Source organism: Rosa chinensis, chromosome 5, assembly GCF_002994745.2.
Source record: "Rosa chinensis cultivar Old Blush chromosome 5, RchiOBHm-V2, whole genome shotgun sequence".
Lineage (NCBI taxonomy): Eukaryota > Viridiplantae > Streptophyta > Magnoliopsida > Rosales > Rosaceae > Rosa > Rosa chinensis.
Window position 1 is genome coordinate 82057468 of NC_037092.1, and position 26068 is coordinate 82083535.

Consider the following 26068-nt stretch of genomic DNA (forward strand, 5'->3'; position numbering starts at 1 on the left):
AGTATTGAAAGAGATTGAGGTTAATTGTATACGCTTTATATATATGGGGTCCTTGTAATGAGTACTACTAAAATGAGGATTAGTTCAAAAAGTTTTTGTGAGACTCACTTTTATATCACATTTGCGCAAATCAACCGTTAGATGTCTAGATATTTATGCATAGATCATTTGTGCAATTTTTCAACCAAACTGAAAATCGTTAAGGCATTCATTATCATGATTTATCAATTATGAACATGAACGATTAATGTTTGACAGATTTGGTTCGTCCATCTATTTGATTTAGTTCGGTACCTTAACGATTAGCAATTTGGGGAAAAAAAAAATTCTGAAGTGATCTACTCATTCATACATAAACATCTAAAAGTTGATTTACCGTAATGTAGTCGAAAAGTGAGTCTCTCAAACCGTTGATTAGAAAGTCCTCAATTATATGCTTGAAATTACAGTCTAAAACTTTTGTCATGCATAATTATATGAATCTGTAGAACTCTAACATTGGATCCATGCTTTGTTTTGAACTTGATTTTCTTCAAAACTCATGTAAGCGGATAATATTTTAGTCAGGTGGGGTAATCTATGAGGAAGAAGTTTCAATATAGGGTTATTTGTTTCTCTTTTTTCACTCACAGTTACCATCGAATCAACTGGGATATTACCACCTGAAGTGCTATTTACTGAGGTTGCGAAGACACAACGTGAACATCGCATTTTTTTTATTTTTTTCTCTGTGTAGAAAGAAACTGAAGCAAATTGTCTACATGAGTCTTGTTTCTTTGTCTCTAGTCTTGTTGTACGAGTACAGTTTAATTCTCTCTCTTTATCATGTCCAAAAAAAAAGAACGTTTTCTCTATTTATCTATTTTTATTTTACTAGGGGATTTATGGGAGACTTCGGTCGGATGTATTTTTTGGTTTCTAATGAGAGCTTTTGACCGATGAATCATTCACCAACAGATGATAAGTCTCTTGTATTTCATTTATTTTTGTGGGAAGGAATCGGTAACTCGTTCTTGCTTTGGATAATCATGAATCGAATCTGACTTTGTGTTTGACAACTTCAACTGCAGTGACGGAAATGGTCATTTGGCCTCATCAAGGGAAGCGGGGAGCAAAGATTTTGATAAAATTTTGAAAGAGATGTTGTATGAGGTTGAGATATAACATTGGCTAGTTCGTATATTAAACTTGCATGTTAGCCAAATGCTTTAAGAACAATCACAAAATCATAGATAAAACTGATTAACGTCTTTTACACACATGGTATGAAAACAACTGGGTCTGCATATAATTACTCTACCTCACGAGTAAACGATGACAAAAATTGAGTATAACATGTAGCATACAAGGGGGTTGCATGTAAGGGGTTTAACCTAATTCCTTTTACCCCTACTTCTTCTTGGTCCGACTACCTCCCAACCATCTTCTGCTTCAACTGCCTGCCTGGTCTTTGGCTCTACTGCATGAGACTCTGGTTTGTCCACATTCATGTTTGATGACTCATCTTTATTCATGCTAGGATCAGTATCATCATCATTATCATCACTGTCTTCATCGTCATCCACAACCTGGCACAAATAAGGAAGAGAATTAAGAGTTTATTGTAATGCAAAAAATTATCATTTACTCGATCATTACTCAATTTTGGGCACTCTCCTGAACAAGATAAACCAAAAGGCAATGTCCACAGGCATTTCTTCAACACAAAAATTTGGCGAACTCGTAGAACTGTTAAAACTCTTAATGCACAGGGTTTTGAATAGAACCTACCTGTTTAACATGAAGAGTTGGAACTCTTCGACTATTGGCTTCCCTTAGGCTTTCAATAGACTTGAAATTGCAATCCAAACATTCTTCATGCATAATCATTAATTTTTCAGCTACCTGTGCAAAATCCAAAGCCAATTAAAAGTAAAAAACACAATAAATATAAAACAGCTAGTCTAAAATTTCATCCCTCATCCACTGTAACAGATTCCCTTGGGCTCTCAATAGAATTAAAATCACCATCTCAACATACTGCATGGATAATTTATGAACTTTCCGTTGCAAATCTAAAGGAAAAATAAACCATAAAAAAGATACAAACTGCTCGTATGTAATTGCATCCCAGATGTCAACCATCCTTAAGCTTTCAATAGACTTGAAATACAATCTACACATTCTCCGAGCATTCTTTATGCATAATCATTAAATTTACAGCTAACTTCATAAATCGGCACAAGAAAGGAAGAAAAGAAAAACCATAACACAGAAGCACAAAATTGCATCCCTTATATCCACTAGTCATAATCATTAGCTTTTCAGCTACCCGTATCTGCTGACTACAGCTGAAAGATACGTTGGGTTAATGCCAGCCATAGTTAACGATAAAAAAGTTTGAGTTTCTAACAAAGTACTGACGGTCAGACATACAGAACACAAACATCTCACAAATCTCCTTAATGGTTCCTCCTTGTTTAAGTCGAGTACACTATCTACAGGGCAAGCAGATAATTCTCTGTTTTCCACCAGAAGCATAGCATAACAAAATTTATTTGTAATACAATCCATCAAGATACTATCAGATGTTGCAACATGTCACCTAAGAAAATGGCATAACAAAACATACCTCCTCAATGCTACCATCCTCTATCACAGTATTGAGAGAACTCATAGCTTCAATGAGCATTTCTTCTAAATCATCTATATAAAGAGGTTCTGAAAAAGAATGAACAGATGGCTATCAAAACTATAACACTAATCATTGTAAGAAAATCCACATAATGCATACTAATATCACTGTATCATATCTACTACTGCTAGGCAAGCATGTCTCCCCACAGATTAAATACCATCTTTTTCTACAAAGCAAACTTCACCTAATAAAAAAGAAAATAAGTAATATCATAGGGCACCAATTCAGATCTATGACACCTCATTTCAAACTTTTGAAGTAGGAAAACAAAAGCCATTGTTCAGATAAAATTGAAAACTCATGAGGTCAAGATCCTTACTCATGCAGTTAAATTCCCAACTAACCTTAATTTTTGATCCTCAGAAGTACCCCAAAAAAAAAAAATTGAGCTCTTAACAAATCTAAACACAGCATTGGTGTAATAATGCTCTCAAAAAGAACCAGACACATCGGAATCAGAGACTCGTATTGCAGAACCATATTTCAGCACAAAATTGACAAATCATGTGGTAAATTAAAGATCCTTACTTTTGCAGATAAAATACCCAACTGAACTCATATTTGATTATCAGAAGCACAATTCATAACCAAAAAAGGAAAAACTTTATGCTAAAGGACCTGGGTTAAACTCTCAACAAATCTAAACACAGCATGGGTGCAGACTGACCAAAATTACGTACTCGCTTTGCAGTAAAGGCAAAAGACAGAGTATTTGTAGCATATCTGGGACTTCAGATGTTTAGCATGTACATAGTTCCTACTATCTAAATTTTCCTTTCATCATGATGGTGAGTTTTACATCACTATCACAAACACTGAAAAATCATACACCATTCACAGTGTTTTGATTATTCCTTATTTGCAAAGTGGTGTCATGAATGAAATTCTTTGCATAATGATATAATCAATATGTCCTCAAATCTTTAGACATGTTCTCTTGAATCAAATTCAGTATTGATTCTCAGAAGCACAATTTCCGAACCAAAGAACTGAACTTGATGCCAAAATTAAACGGCTCTGAAAATTTCAGCACAGAAAATCAAAATCACAGACTCAATTCAGCAGAAAAAAGGAGAGAACTTGACGAGTTAAAAGGTTACCGGTGGAGTGATTGACCCAGGAGACGATATCGGAGAGGAGTTGCTCGGCCTTGAGGCGCGAGTCACGGCCACCCCACTCGTTCTCAACGGCCAATTGAAGCGCCGACCACCGCGACAGAACTAGCCCGACCCCTTCTTGGAACGCCGCCACAGCCGCCGCCGTTAGCTTTCTCTCAGGCTCCATTTTCAAGGGCTTTGCTAACTCTCAGCGGTCTGACGAGGGCAATCTAGGTTATGATGGAAAATTGGGTTGGGTCGGGTTTTATTTGGGAGGATATCCGACCCGAAACCAACATTTAGTTGGTCTTATTTTCTTGGTTTGTTTTTGTGCTTTTTTGATGTAGAAGCTTCTAGTTTTTTTGAGTTGAAGTCTCTTGCTTTTTTTGTGATAATGGGTTTGTGGGCCGCCGTTAGCTTTCTCTCAGGCTCCATTTTCAAGGGCTTTGCTAACTCTCAGCGGTCTGACGAGGGCAATCTAGGTTATGATGGAAAATTGGGTTGGGTCGGGTTTTATTTGGGAGGATATCCGACCCGAAACCAACATTTAGTTGGTCTTATTTTCTTGGTTTGTTTTTGTGCTTTTTTGATGTAGAAGCTTCTAGTTTTTTTGAGTTGAAGTCTCTTGCTTTTTTTGTGATAATGTGATACTGGGTTCTGCTTGAAACTGGAGAGCTTTGTGGTCAAGTTTGTGGTTTTATAGCTAGGTTGGGACTCTGGGGATTTTAAGTTATCATTGAATGTTGGGACTTGAACTTTTTGTGTAAGGTTGATATAGTGGGAAGTGATATTCTTAGAGGTGCATGAATTGGGTTGTGGTTATTTTCATTATTTAGCTTATCTATCTGGCTGAACAAGACTGAGGACTCTTGTGGGGTCAGTCTGCGTGGGTGGGTGGTTCTCGTCCATGCAATTTGAAAGAGAAGGGCACATAAGGAAATTCACACTTAACTGCCAATCAGCCAATATCAGCAACAAATAACTCCATTATGGTAAAATTTTGAGGGTGTTTTAGCGAATTCCTAGCATTATGGAAAAGCTGACAGAATGCCAGTGTTGTTACAGTCAAGGTCATAATTCTGGTCGGCTAATTCAACCCTTTAATTATACAACATGACTTGGGTGTTGAACTCAATGCTCCTCCCACGTGGATGTTAGTGTGTACATTAAGAGCAACTCCACCCGTTGGGTCACCGGGTTACTTACTATTCATTACTTTTTATGTTTATTTCCACCTCCTGGGTCACGAGCACAGTTTCCAAACTGACATGGGTCACTTTCTAGCTCAATTTAGTGACCTGCAAACTGACCCGGTGACCTAGGTCAGTTTGAAAACTGTGCCAAGGCAGTAGAGTGGCAACTCAAGGCAAAAGGCATTTAGAGTGGCAACCCAAGGCAGTGGGTAAAGAAACTGGGTTGCCACTGTAACTGAGTTACTGGCTTGTGATTTGTGAAATATTAAATGACCATTGTGTCCCTCCGTTAACGGAGGTTTAGGGCGTATGGCACCCCCGGCGTACTCCAGAATTGTGCTAAGGATTCGTTCTTAATGAATTATACATATTGCAGCATCCCTTCATGGGTTTTAGTGTGAACAATCATCTGCAACATTTTTATTCTTATCAAACAAAACTATCTGCAGATGAAAACTTGCAAATTAGTTAATTAGATCTTCGGTACTGTTAGAGCACAATACGCAGTCAACGACAAAAGCAGGATAATGGAGTACCCACCTGTCAATTGAAGTCCGTAAGAAAAGTATCCAAAAACGACACATGCATGTACATTCTCTCTTCTAAAGCTCCAACCCCCTTATGAACAGTAGCTCATCCTTATGAACAGTAACTCCCCTTATGAATAGTGTGCTGACGGTTTTGCCCTTCTGTGTATTAAGGAATTGCACAGCCCACCTGTACGATATATGTGCCGCCGTGTTTTCGTCTTCCGCGTGTCTTCTGCTCTTCTCTCCACCGAACGACCGCTTGGGGGAGAGACAGGAGATCAGACAGTGCTGCAAAGAAAGTTCAACATAGAGAGAAGAGTGATAATAGAAGAAGCAAATCAAATGGGTGCGTAGTTTGCTAAGGACACCATCATTGCCACCGTGTTTAGGGATGCCACACCTCAGCTTTGTTTGCCCAAAGGACTGAAATTCATCATTGAGAGAAAGAGAGAAGAAAGAAGCACAAGAATCGGCCAGCTGAGGTGTTTTGTTGCCACGAAGAGAGGCGGTTCGATCTATAGTCTAAAAGAGAGGGGGAGAGAGAGAAGGATTGCACCCACCCAGAGGAAGAGAAGAAGAAGAGGGGGACATGAAGCTCTCAGGGAAATCACTGGTCCGGGCAATCCAATACTAAGGTAAACTAATTCAATTTCTTGGTAATTGATAGTGGAGTTTTGCGAAATTGTTTGCTTTTGTTTTTTTGCTGCTCTTCTCCATCGAATTGTGACGGTAAACTCTTTTTTAACATTGTTTTTAAAGTAGATACAGAACTAAAATTCTGGGTGTTGATGATTACCTTTTTCATGTGTCCCGATTGTATGATTTCAATGACTTTATTTCAAACAAAATTATGGGTTCTTGGTTTCCTCCGTTTATCATTGTTCTGATTTATGTTTTTGCTTGGTTCTCTGTCATTTGTGTACTGTGATTTGTTGGAATTTTTGGTCAAATGGTTATATATGTATATATGAAATTGACAGGGGAAGAAGGTAGATAGTTCAGAGAAAAGGAAGAGGGGGATGGGAACGAATCAAAATCGGTAATTTTTGTTGTGGGTTAATGTTTTTTGTTTTTTTTCCAGAATCGCAATGATCCAAATTTTTTTTCCTTTTGAGCTTTTGGGTTTCCTCTGTTTGCATGGTTTTTGGGATCATTGGAAAATTACAATTCCCCCAATTTGTTTTTTTTTTTCTCTGTGAGTTTTTGGTGTTCCTGTGTTTGTATGGTTTTTGGGATCAGTGAGTGTTTTGAGTTTTTGATTGTAGGATCTTAATGAAGTGCTGCAAAGAAAGTTCAAGATAGAGAGAAGAGTGATAGTAGAAGAAGCAAATCAAATGGGCAATCGGTGCAGTGTAGTTTGCTCAGGACACCATCATTGCCACCGTGTTTAGGGACGCCACACCTCAGCTCTGTTTGCTCATTCATGTTGTTTTTTTTTTTGCAACAATACTAATTAGCGTATTGCCACTAAAAGACCCGCGGCATCGCGCGGGCATTCTTAACTAGTGCACTACGACTTTTACTACTCTCAATTAGTGAATAGTGGCAACACTGCCCCTTATAAATGGTATTTGTTAGATAAACACCGCAACATATCATCTTCCTCAAAATATACCGACCATGGAAGACATCTTCTTCTACACTTCTCTCTCCATCATCGTGTGCCTGCTGATCACTCTAAAGCTGTTTGAACGGCGACGTCACCCTAACCTCCCTCCAAGTCCTTCCTTATTTCTTCCGATTCTCAATCATCTCCACCTTCTCAAATCCCCGGTCCACCGCACCTTCCACAGCCTCTCCCAGAAATACGGCCCCATCTTCTCCCTCTGGTTCGGCTCCCGCCGCGTGGTCATTATCTCCTCCTCCTCGGCCGTGGAAGAATGCTTCACCAAAAATGACATAGTGTTGGCAAACCGTCCCCCCACGCTCCTGAGTAAGCACTTTGCGTACAACAGCACCACCATTACGACCTCCCCCTACGGCGATCAATGGCGAAACGTTCGGCGTATCGGCACTGTCGAGGTCTTGTCCACCAGCCGGCTCAACTCTTTCTCAGATGTCAGAAAAGAAGAAGTCAAGCACTTGCTGCGCAAGCTTTTTCTAAAGGCAGAAGAAGAAGAAGGTTGTTTTGTGAAAGTGGAGCTGAGGTCTATGTTATATGAGCTGACCTTCAACAACATAATGACAATGATGGCGGGGAAGAGGTATGTCGGGGACCATGTTGCGAACAAGAAAGAGGGGAAGGAGTTCATTGAGATCATGGATGAGGCGTTTTCGTACAGCTTGGGAACCAACCCCGGAGAATTCATGCCCTTTTTCAGATGGTTTGGTGGTAATGGTTATGAGAGGAAGGTGAAGAAGTTGGGTACGAGAGCAGATATGTTCTTGCAACGTCTGATTGATGAGCACAGGAACAAGACTGCATCAGAGAGTAAAAATACCTTGATCGACCACATGCTTTCTCAGCAGGGGTCAGAACCTGAATATTACACTGATGAGATCATCAAAGGACTTATACTGGTTAGTAAAAATTTCTTGCATCTCAAATTTAGGGCCTCGCGTTTTTCGGTTATGTCCAAAATTACGGTCATAGTAGTTCATCTTTTAGTGTTAAGTATTTACTTTATAAGAAAGATAATCAAATAAGAGTCTCAAACGATATAACTTAAGTTTTTTTTTTGTCAAGTTATTAATTAACTCGAGTTCATTTTCAGAATCTATTATTGGCTGGCACTGATACATCGGCAGTGACATTAGAATGGGCCATGTCTGGTTTGCTAAACCATCCGGATACGTTAGATAAGGCTAGAGCTGAACTGGATGCTCAACTTGGTCAAGAACGCTTAGTAGACGAACAAGACATTTCTAAACTTCCCTATTTACAAAGTATTATCTCCGAGACTCTTCGATTGTATCCAGCGGCACCAATGCTATTACCACATTTTGCATCAGATGATTGCGTTGTAGGTGGATTTGATATACCACGTGACACATTGATATTGGTCAATGCATGGGCCATACATAGAGACCCAAAGTTGTGGGATGATCCAGAAAGCTTCAAACCTGAGAGGTTTGAAATCGGTAGTAAGGACAAGGCACACAAATATATGCCATTTGGAATGGGAAGAAGGGCATGCCCCGGAGTAGGATTGGCCCAACGTGAGGTAGGCTTGACTTTGGCTTCATTGATTCAATGCTTTGAGTGGAAGAGGGTCAGTAAGGAGGAGGTTGATATGACCGAAGGGACAGGACTCACCATGCCTAAATTAGTGCCATTGGAGGCCATGTACAAACCATGCTCCTTTTTTAACAAGGTTTTCCATTGATCGGTGGACAATTTTTATACTAAAATGTATTATTACATGTCATTAGGTTATGGGCTGTTGGTTATTTAGAATAACTATCATCGTAGACATTTGTGAGGTAGGTGAGATAGAGAAAATATTGTCGATTCTACTAAATAAATGTACTAATAAATTATAAGTTATATAAATTGTGTACAATATCATACTACTATTGTTGTTGTACGTATAGTGTATATTGATGCCTTTGTTTTGGTTTTTGGTCTTCAATTCATTAATTTTTCTTATTAATTCTCAATATTTATTCTTTATATACAAATGAGATTGAAAGATGAGTATCGAGGTATATTTTTACTTATAATTACTAAATTTATTTAGACACTCTAACTTTTAATTTATAACAGAGAGCTTGAGAAACTTGTAATATATTAAGAAATTTATTTTTTCTGCATAATAAAAGCCAAAGAGAGAGGTGGAGTGTGAGCCCCGGAAAATTTATCAAGTTTAATTTGAGATCGTTCGACAGATTATTTATTTACGATCTCGGTAATTGTCAAGTGCTCGAGAATAATTTCAGAATTTTACATAAAGTGAAATCCTCAATTTAGGAGGTGGATGGTAAAGTATACGGCACGACGAGTTCGTGGAAATTTTCGGGGAATTTTCCGGATACCCGAGCTATTTTTAACTATTTTCTGAAGTTGAGGAATTTTAGAAATTAAATTAAGAAATTAGGAAACAGATGGCGTGATCCTAGCCATCCACCGACTCCACCTCTTGATCCTAGCCTTTCATCCTTAATTGGATCAGTCTATATATCCATGTGTTCTGTTGGGAGAGCCAGAAGGAAGGATCGAGAGAGAGAGAATAGAACTTGGTGCTCTCTGAACCGGACGCCACCGACCCGAGAAAGAAAACCCGGTCGGCACTCCGTCCTCCGGCCACCGCACGACGGCGCATACCCACCATTCCCTTCGCCTCTGCATCGCCTACATCCCAGTAGCTTCTGATCGTCCATGCACGGAACGAGGAGGGAGATGTGGCGGTGAGTGCAGTGACTGCTCTGGCCAGTTTCTGCAAGTTTCCGGCCACCATTCAGGGCGCATTCGGTATGGAAATTCATCCCTTCGTCATAATCCACACGATTTGATACTTAGTTTTCAGTTTGGGTTGGGTTTTGACGATTTTGTTTTTGGGTTGCTTCTGCCTCCATCGCGTTTCGTCGACGCCGGCAGCTCTCTGGCACCTCTGGGTTTGTCTTCCACCTCGACTGCATCTATAGGCGAGGACTGACCTTGATTGAGGTTAAAGTATGGAAATTTCGAGTTGGTGACTGCCAGACCGTGCTTCATCACGAGTGAGCCTCGTCGAGTTTTCCAGAAAACGTTGAGGATCAAAATAAGGTTAGTTGAGTTACTCTCGGCTTCGGTGTGTTGTGATTGTTGTGACGTTGTTGATGGGTTGTTGCTTTGGTGAAGTTGAAATTTCAGAAGCTGTGCATTGGTGGACATCGATTTGGCAGTGTGTTTTTAGCCGGGTTCCGGGAAAGTGGAGCCTGGGTTTTTCACCTGCAATTTGTGCTATCGAAGGTAAATCGAAGTTCTGCACCTTTGGCACGTTTGGCATATTGGATGAACTGTGGTGTTTTTCCTAGTTTAATCGAGTTGTGCAGTTTTGGTCGTTTGTGAATTATGGATTAATTTGGAGTGAACTGATGGATCTGTGGTGATATAGAAATGGTTGTGTTGATGAGACTTTAGATGATTGAGAAAAGTTTGGAAAAGATCAATTTCTAGTTATGGGTGTCCAGAGTAAACTAGGTACATTCATATTGAGTCGAAATTATGTTGGAAAAATATTGGGTGTCCTTAGTAATTCCGTCGAATTACTACGCGACACAATCGTTAAGTGAAGTCGAACTTATTCGTTGACGAGATTGGAAATTTATTATAATTTCCGTTGTTTGAGCATTATATGAAATGGTAATAAGCAAAGAAAGGAAAATAAGTAAAGGTTCGGTAATTTGGGTTAATTATCGAACAAGTCTCAGATGGTCAAACGTTGGTCAAACAATGGTTAAAATGGTAAATCCTGGTCAAACCAGGAAAGGTTGGTTTGGACGATTTATTAATCGTCGTGATTTCGTATACTTGTTCAATAAGATATTAACTATCGAAATTTCGGAATTTAGGATTTCAGTTACCCGAGGAACGGAAGGTTCGCGACTCTTGGAGTACGTGAGAGAGAGCATCGGAATCCAGGTAGGGATTCAGGACTCTCCTCGGTTAGTTGTTTCTTTATATCTTGTGTTAAAATATGCATGATGGGTGGTACGGTTTGGTTATGTTAAAATGCAATGCATACTAACCAAATTGTGAGAGATGTGATGGCTTGAGAGCGAAAGGGGCACTGACTTCCTTGGGTTCGATCCCCTAAACCTCCAGAGGGTTAGCTATACCGGTCGTCCGAGTATCTGCAATCACGGACTCGGTACGTGTGTATAGCTAGGTAGTGGACGTTCTCGCTACGCTTACCTGGTGATAAATTAATTTGAGGTAAGGTCGTGTAGTGGGTCTATGGGACCGGCCATCAGGTAACACTTGGATTTGGCGCCGTATTTATGCATCAGTTTTCAAGTTGAAAATGTTACAGTTTGTCGTTCATTTTTAAATACTTGGTTTAAGCCTATTTTCATACTGGAGCTCCAAAAGCTATTTATTGGTTTCAAGCCTAGTCGAGTTAGAGTTCCTGTTGAGCAGCGAGGACGAAAGCTCACCCCTACAACAGTATGAATGCAGGTACTGTGCACTGGTGACGGGACATTAGCGGACGGAGCTGGGTGTGCATAACAAGTTCGGTAAACCCTTGTCTGGAGTTGTGCTAAATCTTATTTCTCAAACTTCGTGCTTCGGAGCTTGTTGTTATCTAGCCTCGGGTTAAACTCAGTTGGATTTTCTTTCGTTGAAATCCGTACCCCGTGTGCGTCTTTATCCAAGTTCTGAACAAACAAAATAGTTGCTAGCACTTCAAGTTTTCACCTCAAAAATAATTGTAGCTTCTGCTGTGTTTTACAAAAAGTTTTTCAAACAAAATGCCTAGCGGTTCTCTAGGACATAAATCGAGCGTTCGGTTTATGTTTTAGAGACTCGCGGCACTGTGACGTGCTTAAGCTGGTGAGGTGCAGCTTGGGGCGTTACATGGAGGTTCTAACTCTAGCCTTTATTTAAATGGTATGACCATCTCCAATGGAAGCCTTTCACTGTGGCCTTAATATTATTCCACATGACATAGTGGGTACTGGCCAATGAGTGGACAATAAATACAAATTTTAAGTTTTGGGTAATTTTGAAAGCAAACCTTGTTGGTATGCACATACCTCTTAAGCACAAGTATCGGAAGCACAAGACTCGTATCGCCAATACACCATCGAGGTATGCTCCCAGCTGGGGGTTCCGATACCCCTCGAGGCGATATCGGGATCCCAAGCATCCCACATTGAAAGAAACGGAGCCAAGCTCCCACAACAACAAAAATCAGAAAATTGGAAAATACGGATCAGCGATCGATCTCGGAAATTCCAACGATCGATCGTTTCTGGTGTAGTTTTGCAGTCTTGCTTCTTCTTGAGCTCTGGTGCGTCTCCGCTTCTTCGTATGTGAGATCCCCCTTTCTTGAACGTCCAAGGAGAGATTTTATTCAGTTTGTAACTCTTTCCCTCTTTCCTTTTGGGACTCTAACTCCATGATTAATGTTCTGATTGATTTAGGATTCATTGACATCCTTCTACCCAATAGGAGCAGCCAAGGGAATTAATTGCTGAATATCTTTTTCTTCATGTTGCCTTAAGCTTCCTTGATTCATCAAGAGTCCACAATTCTCCATTATTTGCACATATCTCCTTCCTTTTGCTCTTATTTCTTTTCTTACTTTGAAAAACCTAATAAACATAAGAACAACTAAATTAACTAGAAAATAAGATAAACTAACAAAGTAAATATGGGAATTATCAACATTATTATCGCATAATTATGCTCCTATCAAATACCCCCACACTTAGGCTTTGCTAGTCCCTAGCAAACAAAGAACTAACTAGAACAGAAGACACGGACCTAATGTCTTCCAAACATCTCAGAGAACTTATAATGCCCACAAGTATGGTCAACAAAATTCACACAACCACATGTCAGAATTCATAACCTCACTTAAAATCTAATTTATTTGGATAACCATAGTGCTAAAGTTATAATACGTGAACAATCAAACTAGTGCAACAAATGAGAACCAACTTATTCATGGGTCAAACAAGCGTCAACTCAATTTCTCACAAAGATGCTCTCAATTTCTTTTCACTCATAATTTTCTGACTTGATGTATAAGCATATATTTCACTCAAGTTATATGTGAGAGGAATGATATAATAAGACAAACAAATAGCTCACATATGATAACAAGAAAGAAAGGCTTTTTCTGAATTTTTTTTTTTTTACATATGATCCCATGATTGGAATGCCAAAACTCGGACGAAAGGCTAGTGACACCATATGCTCACCCCTCCACACAAGTCTCCACAAATCGAATGCACAACTTCAAAGATCAACAAGGTCTTTATTCAGGGTTGTAATGGAGCCAAGGGTTAAGGTTAGAAGAAAGAAAAGATAGGGAATAACAAAGATCCTAAATAACCTAGTGGAGCACTAGAAGAACATAAGAGATAACAAAGTCTTGAAACTCCTCAAGGTAATCAATCTTCAAACACGAAGCAAGTAATTTTTTTTCAAGGCCATATGTCATCTTACAACATGAATGTATCAAATCCAAGGAAGTATTTTGCTTTTCGATTCTTTTGATTTTTCTTTTCAAGCATTCTTTCTCTTTTTTTTTTTCTTTTTTCAACTATCACATTTTTTTTCTCTGTTTTTTTTTTCCGATAGCTATAAAACACATACTCTTCTTTTTTTCTCTCTTCCTTGGATCGATGTACAATGAACTCCCCCACACTTGCTTACAAAAGTACCTTGAACATACATATATCTCTAAAAATATTTGCTCCACTAATTCCTTAGAATAGGGTAAGGATAAATCTATACTAAGCTTAGGGTTAAGGAATTTGTGGTTGATGAAACAAAAAGGCTTAATGTAGGCTCAACGGGGTTAACTAGGGGATTGCACATCTTATGTGCATAAAAGGGAGACAGGTTAATTTGGCTATGGTGGTAATCCTAGTGCCTTTATCCCTTCCCATCCATCATGCAATTCAACCATACGCTTCAAGAGGCTTTGGGGCAAGTTCTAGCATTTGTCCTTATAAAATATGCAAGTCGAATCCGAGTCTCAACCAAGATGAATAAGAGATGAGATCATGCAAAATCCTCGTCAAGAAAATAAGATGATTCTATACTAAGCACTTAGAAAAGAAATAGCACATATACAGGCTCAAAAGCGCACAAGGGTTTAAATCAAGTTTAACCTGTCATAGCATGCATCCTTCAATTCTCAAGTATCACATTAATCCAACCATCAATGTATATAAATCAAGCACAATAATCATCCAAATCTATTAACAATTATTTGAAATCAAAAATCTAACACATGCCTGCAATCCTTTTGTGACCAAAATATAAATCCGTAAAAAGTTCATGCTCATCATAGAGTTGGAAGACTCCTATGACTCAAAGAAAAATAAAACCTAAAACTAGACTCTTTTTTTTTTTTTTAATTTTTTGGTAAACAAAGAATATATAACTCAAAAGCAAATTGACAAATTTGTATTTCCCTCCCCCACACTTAAATTAGACATTGTCCTCGATGTATGGCAATATAACGCACAAGGAAAGCATAGAGAAAGAAAATCCAAAAGAGGGCAAGTGAAAAGATAAGAAAGGTTATAGAAAAGCTCCCCCTTGTATACCTTCCACTGCTCACGACCTTTGAAGAAGACCAAAGTTAGACACCATCCTCAAGGCACAAGGCCTTGACTTCCAAAATGTAAGCTCCGTGCTATATGGACTCCAAAATGTTGCAATTTTGTGTCAAGAGGCCAACTTCCAGCCCTTATAACTTCTGCAGGGACAGCCTAATGGATGAGCTACTACTGAGAGCTGAAAATTGGTATTACAAGCTGTCCTTGCATATGTGGCACATCTTCTAACTCCAAATAGATTGAAAATGGCAGCCCTGCAAAGTTAGAAGAAAAACATAATTTTGCACAGAAAAGCTGAAAAAGGACCTTTACTCATTCAAACCTCAATTCTGAAGGGTTACAGTGCTCCAATGGAGATGATTCTATAGATCACTTTTGAAGTAGACATCTCAAGCTTTAAGTGCATGTAAGGTTTGTCCTCATTGGACCCCCGGAAGTATTCCCTGTTTTGCGCTTGATATGACCCAACTGCGCAGGTTCCTGTTTTGCTGGTCTGACCTTTCAGTACTCAAAGTGGAACTGGGAACGCATCAGAACTCCGAATCCAGTTCTGTAAAAACATACAAAAACTAGACTCATAGAACTTTCGATTCATATATGGTACGTCTCCTGGTTCTTTCTGAGATAAAAACGGAAGCCAGCCAAACTTGACTGACTGCACAGCCAGCACTCTGTTTTCGAGCAGGGAAGTGTAACTTCCTCGCCTTTCTTAATGGATACACCTGCGCACTCACAGAACACATTAAAATGAACTGACACGAATAAGATTAAAAACCAAAATGTTTGGGTTGCCTCCCAACAAGCGCTTGTTTTAACGTCCTCAGCCCGACAGTACCACCAACAATTATGCAAAGGTAAAGAAGCCTCCTTTCGAAGACTTCGCAAGAAATTTCGCTGTTTTCTTCATGAATGACTTTTTATTTGGATCAGGTGGATATGGGGGATCACCACTTGAAGTTCTCTTCAATGGAGGCTCAGTGAAACCACTTGAGGAAGGAGATTTGGTGGGAAGATAGCCCTTGCTTGGCTTAAAATCCCCACGAAGCCACCTCTCATCAACACTCACACTCTCTATATTAGCTAAAGGAACATATTCATTACAGAATATAGACTTACCTTCATGACATGGAATTGCTTGTTGAGCAGCCATGGTTTCATTTAGACTCTTATGCATGGTTGTAGCCACCTCTTCCTCGACAATTGGTGGAGAATGACCATTGCTTGCCATCGCTAATAATTCCGAATCGCCGAGATCCCTTGCCTTGACTTTAGGTGATGTCCAAGTTCTAAGGAATCGAACATCTTCTCTTATTTGGCCACCATCACCTAAAAGATCTTGCTCATTAATTTGAGGCTTCAAGGGTTCAAACACCTTGAACGTCACTATCTCCCCAAAAACCTCCATACTCAAAGTGCCTCTGAACACATCAATGTTGGTATGAGCTGTGGCCATGAATGGGTGCCCCAAAATTAATGGTAATGATGTAGGCATAGGCGCTTCCTCCATCTCAAGAACAAAGAAGTCTGCAGGAAAAATTAATCCATCCACACGTACTAGTACATCTTCAATTACTCCCCTAGGATAGACGATTGAGCGATCAGCTAGCTCAATGATCACCTTTGTCTCCTTTAGCTCACCTAGTTTAAGAGTTGAAAACACAGAATATGGCATTAAATTAATCGAAGCTCCTAAATCCAGTAAAGCATGATCAAACCTCTGTGCACCTATGGTGCATGGAATCGTGAAGCGTCTGGGATCCTTAAGTTTAGGTGGAAGCTTTCTTTGAAGAACAGCTGAGACTTCTTCACTAAGGGCCACTATCTCATTCCCATTGAACTTTTTCTTTTTGGTGCATAGCTCCTTAAGGAATTTGGCATACTGAGGTACTTGCTTGATGGCATCCAGAAGAGGGATGTTCACTTGGACTTTACAGAAAGTTTCCAAGACATCCTTCTCTTCTTGATCTTTCTTAGAGCTCATGAACCTGCGAGGAAAAGGAATACATGAAGTAACCAACTTAGAAGGAGTAGGATCTTTTACCTTTGGAGGGGAAAAAACATGAACATTCTGATCAGCCCCCGTGAGATCGATCGTTGGGATGGGCGAGATCGATCATTTGGCTTCTAAGGTCGTAAACGATCGATCGTTTAGATGGTCGAGATCGATTGGTTTTTCACCAGGGATGATTTTCTCTTCCTCCTTCATGTTTCTTTGCTCCTCCTTCTCTTCTTGACCCTTCTTTGGTGCCTTTTGGTGCCCAGAACCTTCTTCCAATTGTCTACCACTCCTTAAAGTGATTGCATTGAGCTCAGCCATGCTCCCATCCTTAGGATTTTGAACGGTTGTGCTAGGCAGGGTTCCAGGGAGTCTAGTTTGCATCTCTGTTGCAAGTTTCCCAACTTGCCTTTCCAAGTTCTTGATAGCTTGTCCATGTTGCTGAGCCAAGGCATCTTGCTTTTGAAACTGAATCTCAGTCCTTTGGATGAAAGTTGCGGTGTCCTTTTGGAAAGATGCGGTGTTCAGAGTCATCTCCTTCACTAGTTCTTCCAAGGACTGGCTTGAGGATTGTTGAGGAGGAGTTTGTTGATAGACTTGCTGCCCGGCCCCTTGTTGAAATCCAGGTGGTCCATTTTAGACGCTGTTACGTCCCGTACCTCAAGATACCAGTTTACTAGTCATTTGGACGGTAAACGACAATTACTTTCACTTTTTACTTTGTTTCGGTATTTTTAGTAGCCCTAAAAGTTGACTTTTTATTCGGGTCAAAATTTGAGAAAATGTTCTTCATGAAAGTCGTAGAGGACGTTAAACCGAGCACGTGCATATATGGTACGTAAAAATCAGAGTTCGTATGTGAAAGTTATAAGTGAAAAGATGAATTTACTGTTCATGATAACTCTCTATATAAAGGAAACTTACCGAGGTAAGTTCCCATTTCAGAACTTACCCTGACCCTCTCTCTCTCCTCTCCCTCTTCCCCCGCGTCGCCCTCCCTTCTTCTTTTTCTGATTTCTTCACCGTCCGGCGTCCGATTGATGTGATTCCAGTTGTCCTTGGACCGTCTCTTCCTCCTCCATACGATGGTATCAGTGGGTATCGGTGATTTGGCCGGAAAACCCCGAATTTATGCAAGCATTGTTACTGTAGCATTTTGCTTCTCCGGTGAAATTCTCCAGTTCCCGGCTATCTTCGGCGGTGAAATTGGTTCTATTAGGAGCACCTCGAGTCACTGATCATCTTCCCTCAAGACTTCTAGATGAAATTTCCACGTTTGGAAGGTGAATTTGAAGGATTTCCAAATTGGTGGGTTTGGAGATTTCCGGGTTTGTGTTCATCGGCAAAATTGGAGCACTTCAAGGTATTTTCTCACTTGGTCACAGTTATGAAAAATGCTTAGAATATTGAGATGATTCTGTGGTTGAAATTTGGTGGCCGGAGGAGGAGTTGGCCGCAGCATGAACAGTGCGCGCGTGAACAGTGGTGGCGTTTAAACAGTAATTTAAATTTTATATATATATATATATATACATTTTAGCTAGTTAAATCCTATAATTTTGTAGAGGTTGAATATGTGAATTTAGTTAGAATTGGAGCAGTTTTTAATCGATTATGAATTTCTAGAAATTTAGGATTTCGATTATCGATTTACGAGAATCCGACCGTTGGATATCTCTCGGTTCTGACTTGGAACCTTTAAGATAACGAATTGGCATTAGAGGTAAAATTTGGGTTGAATCCGAGAAGAAGTGGAGAGATGATTTATGAGGATTTGATTTTGGGAATCATATTTAATTGTTGAATAGTTATTCACGAAAAATAATTGCGTACAGGGCGGCATACTGAACTCTTGCTCGATGAAGGAACTCGTATACATGATCGTCGAAATAGTACTGTGAGTGGACTTTTGTTTTTAAATAATGATGCATGCATTTATTTTCTTAAAGTAATGTTCTAGTTAATTATCATATTACATTTCGAGCATATGATTTAATTTCAGAGATTGATTTCGCTTGATCTCATTTAGTTGCTTTTGATAATGATTTGTTTCCGAAGTTGGTTATGATTTATAATATTATTTGACGAATTATTTATTTCCGAGGTGATTTCCGGAATTATACTTTTTAATTATATTCTATTCGTCGATTTGAGATTTTTTTTAAAGGATTTTCGAAATGGGATTTCGATGGAGTTAGTCTTCATATTTATTTATCGACTTTCGGTTTTGGGCATTGGGAATGCCTTGATGATGATCTTGGAATTGGTTTTGTTTCGATTTATGGAGATTATAATTTATTATTATTTCTCTCCTATTTATTTTTGAACTTGAGATTATCTTGGCGTGTGGGACACGTCGTTGGAATTCATTTGCGAGAGTTGGGGAAGCTTTATGGATTTATGTGGTTTTCGGATTTTCTTTTGCCATACTTTGGGTGACTATTATCATTGCTAGCATTGATCTTCCGCCTTTGTGGCGAGGTGATGGGATCACCGAAGCCTGTCCGCCTTTGTGGCGCTGGTTACTGTCTTTATGACAGTAATGCTGAAGCCCAGTATCCTAATCGCTACACTTAGTGGCGTGTGGGTATATAACGGGAGTATATGGGAGTACTTTAGCCTGGGAGGCTATCACCCAAGCCTGGAAGGCTCATTCGTGTGGCTATCTTCTTCCCCTACTTTTATATTATTTCTGGGCTAGCGGGGTCTAGTCAGATGATACGATACTCAGCGGGTTTGTTTTACAGTTTCCAGTTTCCAGTCTCCTGTTTTTAAGAAATAAAGTTTTATAAACGATGCATGCATCGAAGTTTTATGAATTTAAATCCGTGGGAAAGTAATACAATTTCTTTTCTTTTAAACTATTTATTTAGTTGTATATTTTTGTCCACTCACGCTGACGTGTTTTAAATTACTTTCCCCTGGGCCCTTCGGTTTCAAATGCCCAGTTTGCAGGCGAAATTAGTTGAGGTCGGGCGTACATGGAGTTGAGGCATAGTCAACAGCATGGCTTCCGCGTTTTCCTTTGAATTAAGTTTTCCTTGTTTATCCTTTCTATTAGAATTGCTCTGATTACCTGTGGGATTAATGTTATTCAAATTGTGTTTTGTGTTTTGTGAATTGGGAAATGTTGTGATTTGGGAGAGCAAGGTGGCTCCAGGAGAATAAGGATGGATGATTTAGAAGTGTAAATGTTTTCCTACAGGTTTTGGGTAGCCTACTTTTAGGGGAAGTTCCGCCAAATTTTTGGTAGAATTTCTTCTAATTAAGGTGGGCCCCGCAGGGCCACTTCGGATTTCGGGGTGAAATCCGGGGCGGGTCCTGTCAGACGCCTTGAGTAGGTCGAACCATGTTGTCATTACCGCCCCAACGGAAGTTTGGGTGATCCTTCCATCCCGGATTGTACGTGTTCGAGTAAGGGTCATATTTGGGCCTTTGTTGCCCCATGTAATTCACTTGTTCCTCAGACATAGCAGACATAGGACATCTATCAGTAGTATGTTCAGAATAGGAATAAATAGAGCATACATGAGGTGTTGCCTTAATGCCATTGCCTAAGGCATTCATTAACATGTCAATCTTTCTTTCCACAGCAACCATTTGGTTCCTTGAATCGACTTCATACACTCCACGTCCTCTTGTACGTTTATCCCTTGTGTAGAATTGTCTATTGTTGTCGGCCAAATCATCAATCAGATTATATGCTTCTTGACCGGTTTTATTCATGAAAGTGCCCCCACACGCAGAATCAACGCTGCCCCTATTAGTTATGTCCAATCCATCATAGAAAAATTGGACAAGGTCATTCAGACTGAAGTTGTGATGGGGACACTTCCTCTGCAACTCCTGAAACTCCTCCCTAGCCTCATATAGTGTATCTCCATCCTTTTGAGTGAAGTTGTAAATTTCCCTCCTTAGTCGTTTGGTCAATTGAGCCGGGAAATATTGTTTCAAAAACTTCTTAACCATTTCATCCCAAGTTGTGATGATACCTGCAGGTAATGAGTGCAACCAACGTTTTGCATCATCGATCTTTTAAATAAAAAGGAAATGAAAGTAACCTAATTCCTTCCGGTTGGATGTTCTGAATGGTTTGCAGCTTGCAAATATCCAAGAATTCTCTAATGTGAACATTAGGATCCTCAGATGGTGTGCCCGAGTACTTAGGCAATGAGTTAAGGAGCTGCATAGGAATGGAAAAGGCCTGATTGCTCGGTGGTGTGTAACCTATGCATGAGGGGGATTTTGAAGCTGTAGGAACAAAAGCATCCTTCAATGGCTTTGGTTCAACCATGTCGAGTCTTGGAGGTTCCTCTTCATCCTCGTGAATTGAATGTGTAGGTGAGTTTGGTGGTGTTTTCTCGTCCTCCTCCCCTTGTGAAGAAGTAGAACCCGCCGTTGTGTCGTCAATTGGCAAACTAATTTCCTTTGTTTGCTTCCTATTCGACTTGCAAGTACGTTCTATCTCTGAATCCAAGGGAATAAGATTTCCTTGAGCAGTTCTATGAGTAAGCATACACCTGAAAACACAAACAAAGAAACACTAAGAAACTAAACAAAAATCAAATTAAACAAACTATTAGAAGCAATTAGAATAAAAGTAATCCCCGGTGACACGGCGCCAAAAATTGATAGCTAAATTTAAAGCTATTGATTTTCCTTATTCTCCTACAAATATGTCAATTGTAATATAGGGAAATAAGGGTCTCCCATAGAGGATTAAGTTAAACTAAAAGCTTCAACAAAAGTCACAAAACGTGACTGCAGTTCCTACTGAACAGCAGTCGAAAGACAAACTACGAATCTAACCAAAACAACCCAGAAAAATATGAAAATTTACAAAGATGTACTAGACAGAAAAGGAGTCCGGCACACAAAATTTGGTGAATTTCGGAGTTGATTTGCTAAGGAAATAAAATACAGAAAAACAGAGAACAGAAAGCAAAATGAAATTGAAGCAGATTTGAAGTTGGTTGATATCAAGATAATGAAACTAGCTAGGAAAGAAGTATCCACCCCCAGCAATCACACACAACACACTTTGTCCAATTTACTACCAATTAACTTAGTTGAAGACGCTCAGATTGGCTCGGTACGCTTGAACACAACCTATTACTCTTTCTTACTTTGTACGCTAGGCAAGAAGTGCTCTACACCTAGACTATTCCCAAGCAATGCTACCTAAAGGTACGTTTATTAGATTTAACATGCAGAGATCATTAAGTTTGAAAAGAGTTTGAGCAATCACTAGGCATTGCAATTGACTTAGAGCCTTGCTAAACCTAGCGTTTTGTTTACTTGCTAGTGAAAACTACCAATTACTTCTCTAGACAATTTGAGGAATCCAACTATTGATCTAGGCATCAAACAATCAAAGTATTAGAACCCTAGCATGCATACTAAGTAGGCCTCCAAAGCATACAAACATAGAATTCATTAATGAGAAATCGGTAAACAAAACCTCAACTTTATTAATTGGAAAACAAATTGAATGTCAAAGCATGTTATGGATCATGTCTAGGGCTTCAACTGCCCCCTAACTTACTGAAAATTTAGTTACACATAATGGGAATCAAAAACACAAAGGAGTTCATAGAGAGAGAAGACAAGAAAAATCAGAAAATTGGAAAATACGGATCAGCGATCGATCTCGGAAATTCCAATGATCGATCGTTTCTGGTGTGGTTTTGCAGTCTTGCTTCTTCTTGAGCTCTGGTGCGTCTCCGCTTCTTCGTATGTGAGATCCCCCTTTCTTGAACGTCCAATGAGAGATTTTATTCAGTTTGTAACTCTTTCCCTCTTTCCTTTTGGGACTCTAACTTCTTGATTAATGTTCTGATTGATTTAGGATTCATTGACATCCTTCTACCCAATAGGAGCAGCCAAGAGAATTAATTGCTGAATATCTTTTTCTTCATGTTGCCTTAAGCTTCCTTGATTCATCAAGAGTCCACAATTCTTCATTATTTGCACATATCTCCTTCCTTTTGCTCTTATTTCTTTTCTTACTTTGAAAAACCTAATAAGCATAAAAACAACTAAATTAACCAGAAAATAAGATAAACTAACAAAGTAAATATGGGAATTATCAACATTATTATCGTATAATTATACTCCTATCAATTCACTCCAAACCATGGGGTCAGTGGCTACCATCCTCTGCCAGAAGCTCACGGGCAAGCCATTCCACTTCCGATTACCATCACTCTGATCATTCTCCGACTTGCCAGAGAGAATCGAGAAGATTCTGATAGCCAATAGAGGCGAAATTGCTTGCAGGATCATGAGGACCGCAAAGAGACTCGGAATTCAAACTGTCACCGTCTCACTACAAGAGAAAACGAAAAATGTGATGAATAGAATTCCTCACAAAAAGTCTAAATTCCTCGCTTAAAGTGATGAGCGAGGAAATCAAGTCGTCGCAAACTGTCCTCGCCTAAACCCCCTCACGGATTACTATATGCGAGGACTTTTGGTTTTCTCACAAATGAACAATTGCGAGGAATGCATATTCCTCACAAATTAAGAATTACGAGGAACTCATATTCCTCACAAGTTAAGAATTGTGAGGAACACATATTCCTCTCGTATTAATATTTGTGAGGCTCTTGTATCCTCATAGTTAAGAATATGTTGTTCATTTCACAATTCTATTTTTTTTATATGCTGTTATTTTACTTGCTGGACAACAGATAAATGGCATAACTAAAGAATTATCAATAACACTTTTGGACTTATATTAAATAAAGAATAATTATTACATATAGTTCCTCAACTACAAGCACAAAAGATCTTGGAAGATGTTTAGTTCCTTAATTACATATACAAAAGATACTCTCTAAGTAGAGGTCCATGAAAATCAAGGCATCAATTTAAATCCTCCATACCAAGACACCTGGGAAGTTATCTATGCCTTCAACATTATCAATCCTGGTGCAAAGCATGCCATTGTTTTTGCTAGTAAAATACACCCCTGTAATTTGTTAAAGATCATCCACTAAAAAGATTTTAATTTTGCTCGACTATTATTGGAAGCTTGTCACTCAAAGTCACTTGTATGACTGAAGATGAGTATCCAATGATATGCCTCTTCAACGAGCTTTGCCCTGAAATCTTTCATCCTCTTCTTCATTTTTTGCTACAGCAAAATGAAAAGAGATGACTACATAGCCGACAAACAAATCCAGAAAATTTATATCATAAGTTTAGTAATAATCTAACATTGATCAACCCACAACAAAAGTTATACCACCACCAAAAACCTATCAAAAAGTAGTACTTTATGGATGATATTAGGTTGAACAATAAATCCTATTCAGCATAAATGAAAGCAGCACAATCAAAGACCATAACTAGGGAAAAGCAGGATAACAATACTAGATCACCTATATGATCTAGTATATGGTATCTAAGAACAGAGGAAGTGAACAACCTTTTTGCAATGTCATTTCCACTTGTGACCAGGACTCAGAAAGAGATACGAGCAAAGCTATCCATATGAGATTTAAAATATTTCTATCTTTGCATAACATTTAAGACAGAGGGAGCCACTTACAAAACTACACATATGAAATTCGAAATATTTATACCTGAACTCTGACTTGTGAGCTGTCGAGGTGCTAGCCTTTGATGGGGTAAGTCTCCTAGATGAGAAACTCAAGATGGCTAAAACTCAAGATGGCTAAGGAACTGCTGTGGGTTAAGGTGCTGGTGTTGGTTGAGGAACTTGTATTGCATCTGAGCATGGAGGCAATGTGAATTTTTTTTTTTTTCCCATTGAGGTTTCATCTGCACTCAAAAATCCCAAAATGTAAAATACAATAAAGATCATGACCAACCAAAATGTCTGTTTTATATTTAACATAAGAAACAGAAAATTTTCAAGTTAGTTATGCATATAAACACCTAGGAATGGAACATTAGCTACATAACCAATAAAGCTTAATGACTCTAATGCATAGTAATGAGTCTTGCCACCAACATAATCACACAACTAGCAGTAGAATAGATATCATAAGCAACACAAAGGTATGCATGCCTTGCAAATCAAAAGTATAATCTGGACTTACTTAAAGCAATAGTAGACAGCCCATTTCTTTATCTCACAGAGAACAGCCTTTGTCTTCTCCACAGATGTAGAGCAATGTTCAGACCACACAATTTATACATTGTAAACTCATAGTCTGCTGATCAATTCAGAAACATAACTTAACTCTTGTTTCCCTTGCAAGAGAACCAACAAAAGCTTCAACTTATAAAGCAGCTTTGTATCTGGTCTTAACATGTGCATACCCTATATATATATGCTCAGCCACATAACATTAAATCTATGTAAATTTCCAGATGAATGAAAAATACTTGCTTTTTTTGTTTATTTAGTGAAGAAATTATCTGCTGCAATTTGTAGGTTTCATGTTTCATGTTGGGTTAAGTTACTGTTTGTTATGTATTCAAGGAGCACATTGTCACAAAGGTTATGTTTGCCCACCTCAAGTTGATTTCAGGAAGATATTTATGGTTTTTTCCTTTTTACTTTGTTTTGCAGTTTTTATGTTACAAGGCTATTGTCAGATCCACATCAAGATTAGAAGCTAAAGCTGAGAGGAAGTTCTCTATCATTAGGATTTAGGAAGGTAAAGCTACAGCAGTTTTAAGTCCGAAATTGAGCAGTTGCAGAAAGAAGGAGATGAGTTTCAGTGGATGGTCATAGGGAATCAGGTTGGACATGTGGGTTTCTTTACTGAATTTTGGTGCTACTATGTGAAACTGGACAAATCGTTGATGCTGTCCAAAGCAAGTTAAAGACTCAACAAATGCATGAGAAGAAGGAAAAAAAAAAGGAATACATACAACATTTGGGTATTTATGTTTATTTTATTTTTTTTGGTCTGGGGGTATTTATGTTTCAAAAAGTATTTCATACATGACTGATTACATGATATGAATAAGAGTCATGGTTTTATAATCTCAGGAGAGGCTAAACCAAGTGTTGATGGAGAAAAAGAAGGAATCTAGGCATGGAGATAATGAACTTGCTTCAGGTACTAAGTAGCTGAATTTCTTACTGACCTACACACTTTCATATTCAGCCACCTACTTTTCTATAAATATAACATGAAAACAGAAAGAAGGGAGGCAGCAGAGAGTAAACAAAACAAAAAAAAACAAAAAAGAGGGCATAGCCTACAAATTTTTAACTGCAATTGGAAATATTCAAAATTAACACAACTTTTTGAAGCTTCCATAATCATAAAATAACTAGACCAAGCAACAAGAAGTTCCTACATGGAAATCCATGGAATAAGTTTAACAAAACTCTGTAATAAGTTTGCAAGCCAACCCACAATTAGACA

At 38.9% G+C, this 26068-nt stretch overlaps 2 protein-coding genes across 4 annotated transcripts; one reads left to right on the forward strand and one right to left on the reverse strand.

The window, feature by feature from the left end:
* Nucleotides 1-1180: 1180 nt before the first annotated feature.
* Nucleotides 1181-4008, reverse strand: LOC112201548 (pre-rRNA-processing protein TSR2). Its single transcript, XM_024342447.2, has 4 exons — nt 3778-4008; nt 2612-2700; nt 1771-1884; nt 1181-1568 (listed from the first exon to the last, which is right to left on the reverse strand). The coding sequence occupies exons 1-4, from the start codon at nt 3959-3961 to the stop codon at nt 1374-1376; spliced, it is 582 nt and encodes a 193-aa protein (XP_024198215.1). The 5' UTR covers nt 3962-4008; the 3' UTR covers nt 1181-1373.
* A 1603-nt stretch (nt 4009-5611) lies between these two features.
* LOC112166901 (cytochrome P450 81Q32) lies at nt 5612-9024 on the forward strand. 3 transcript variants are annotated; one of them, XM_024303825.2, is made up of 4 exons: nt 5612-6132; nt 6478-6548; nt 6763-8017; nt 8212-9024. In XM_024303825.2, the coding sequence occupies exons 3-4, from the start codon at nt 7118-7120 to the stop codon at nt 8821-8823; spliced, it is 1512 nt and encodes a 503-aa protein (XP_024159593.1). In that variant the 5' UTR covers nt 5612-6132; nt 6478-6548; nt 6763-7117; the 3' UTR covers nt 8824-9024. The 3 variants fall into 3 exon arrangements, with proteins under 3 accessions (XP_024159593.1, XP_024159594.1, XP_024159592.1); XM_024303826.2 differs by having other exon boundaries at nt 5613-6132; nt 6478-6536; XM_024303824.2 differs by lacking the exon at nt 6478-6548 and having other exon boundaries at nt 5613-6132.
* Nucleotides 9025-26068: the final 17044 nt, after the last annotated feature.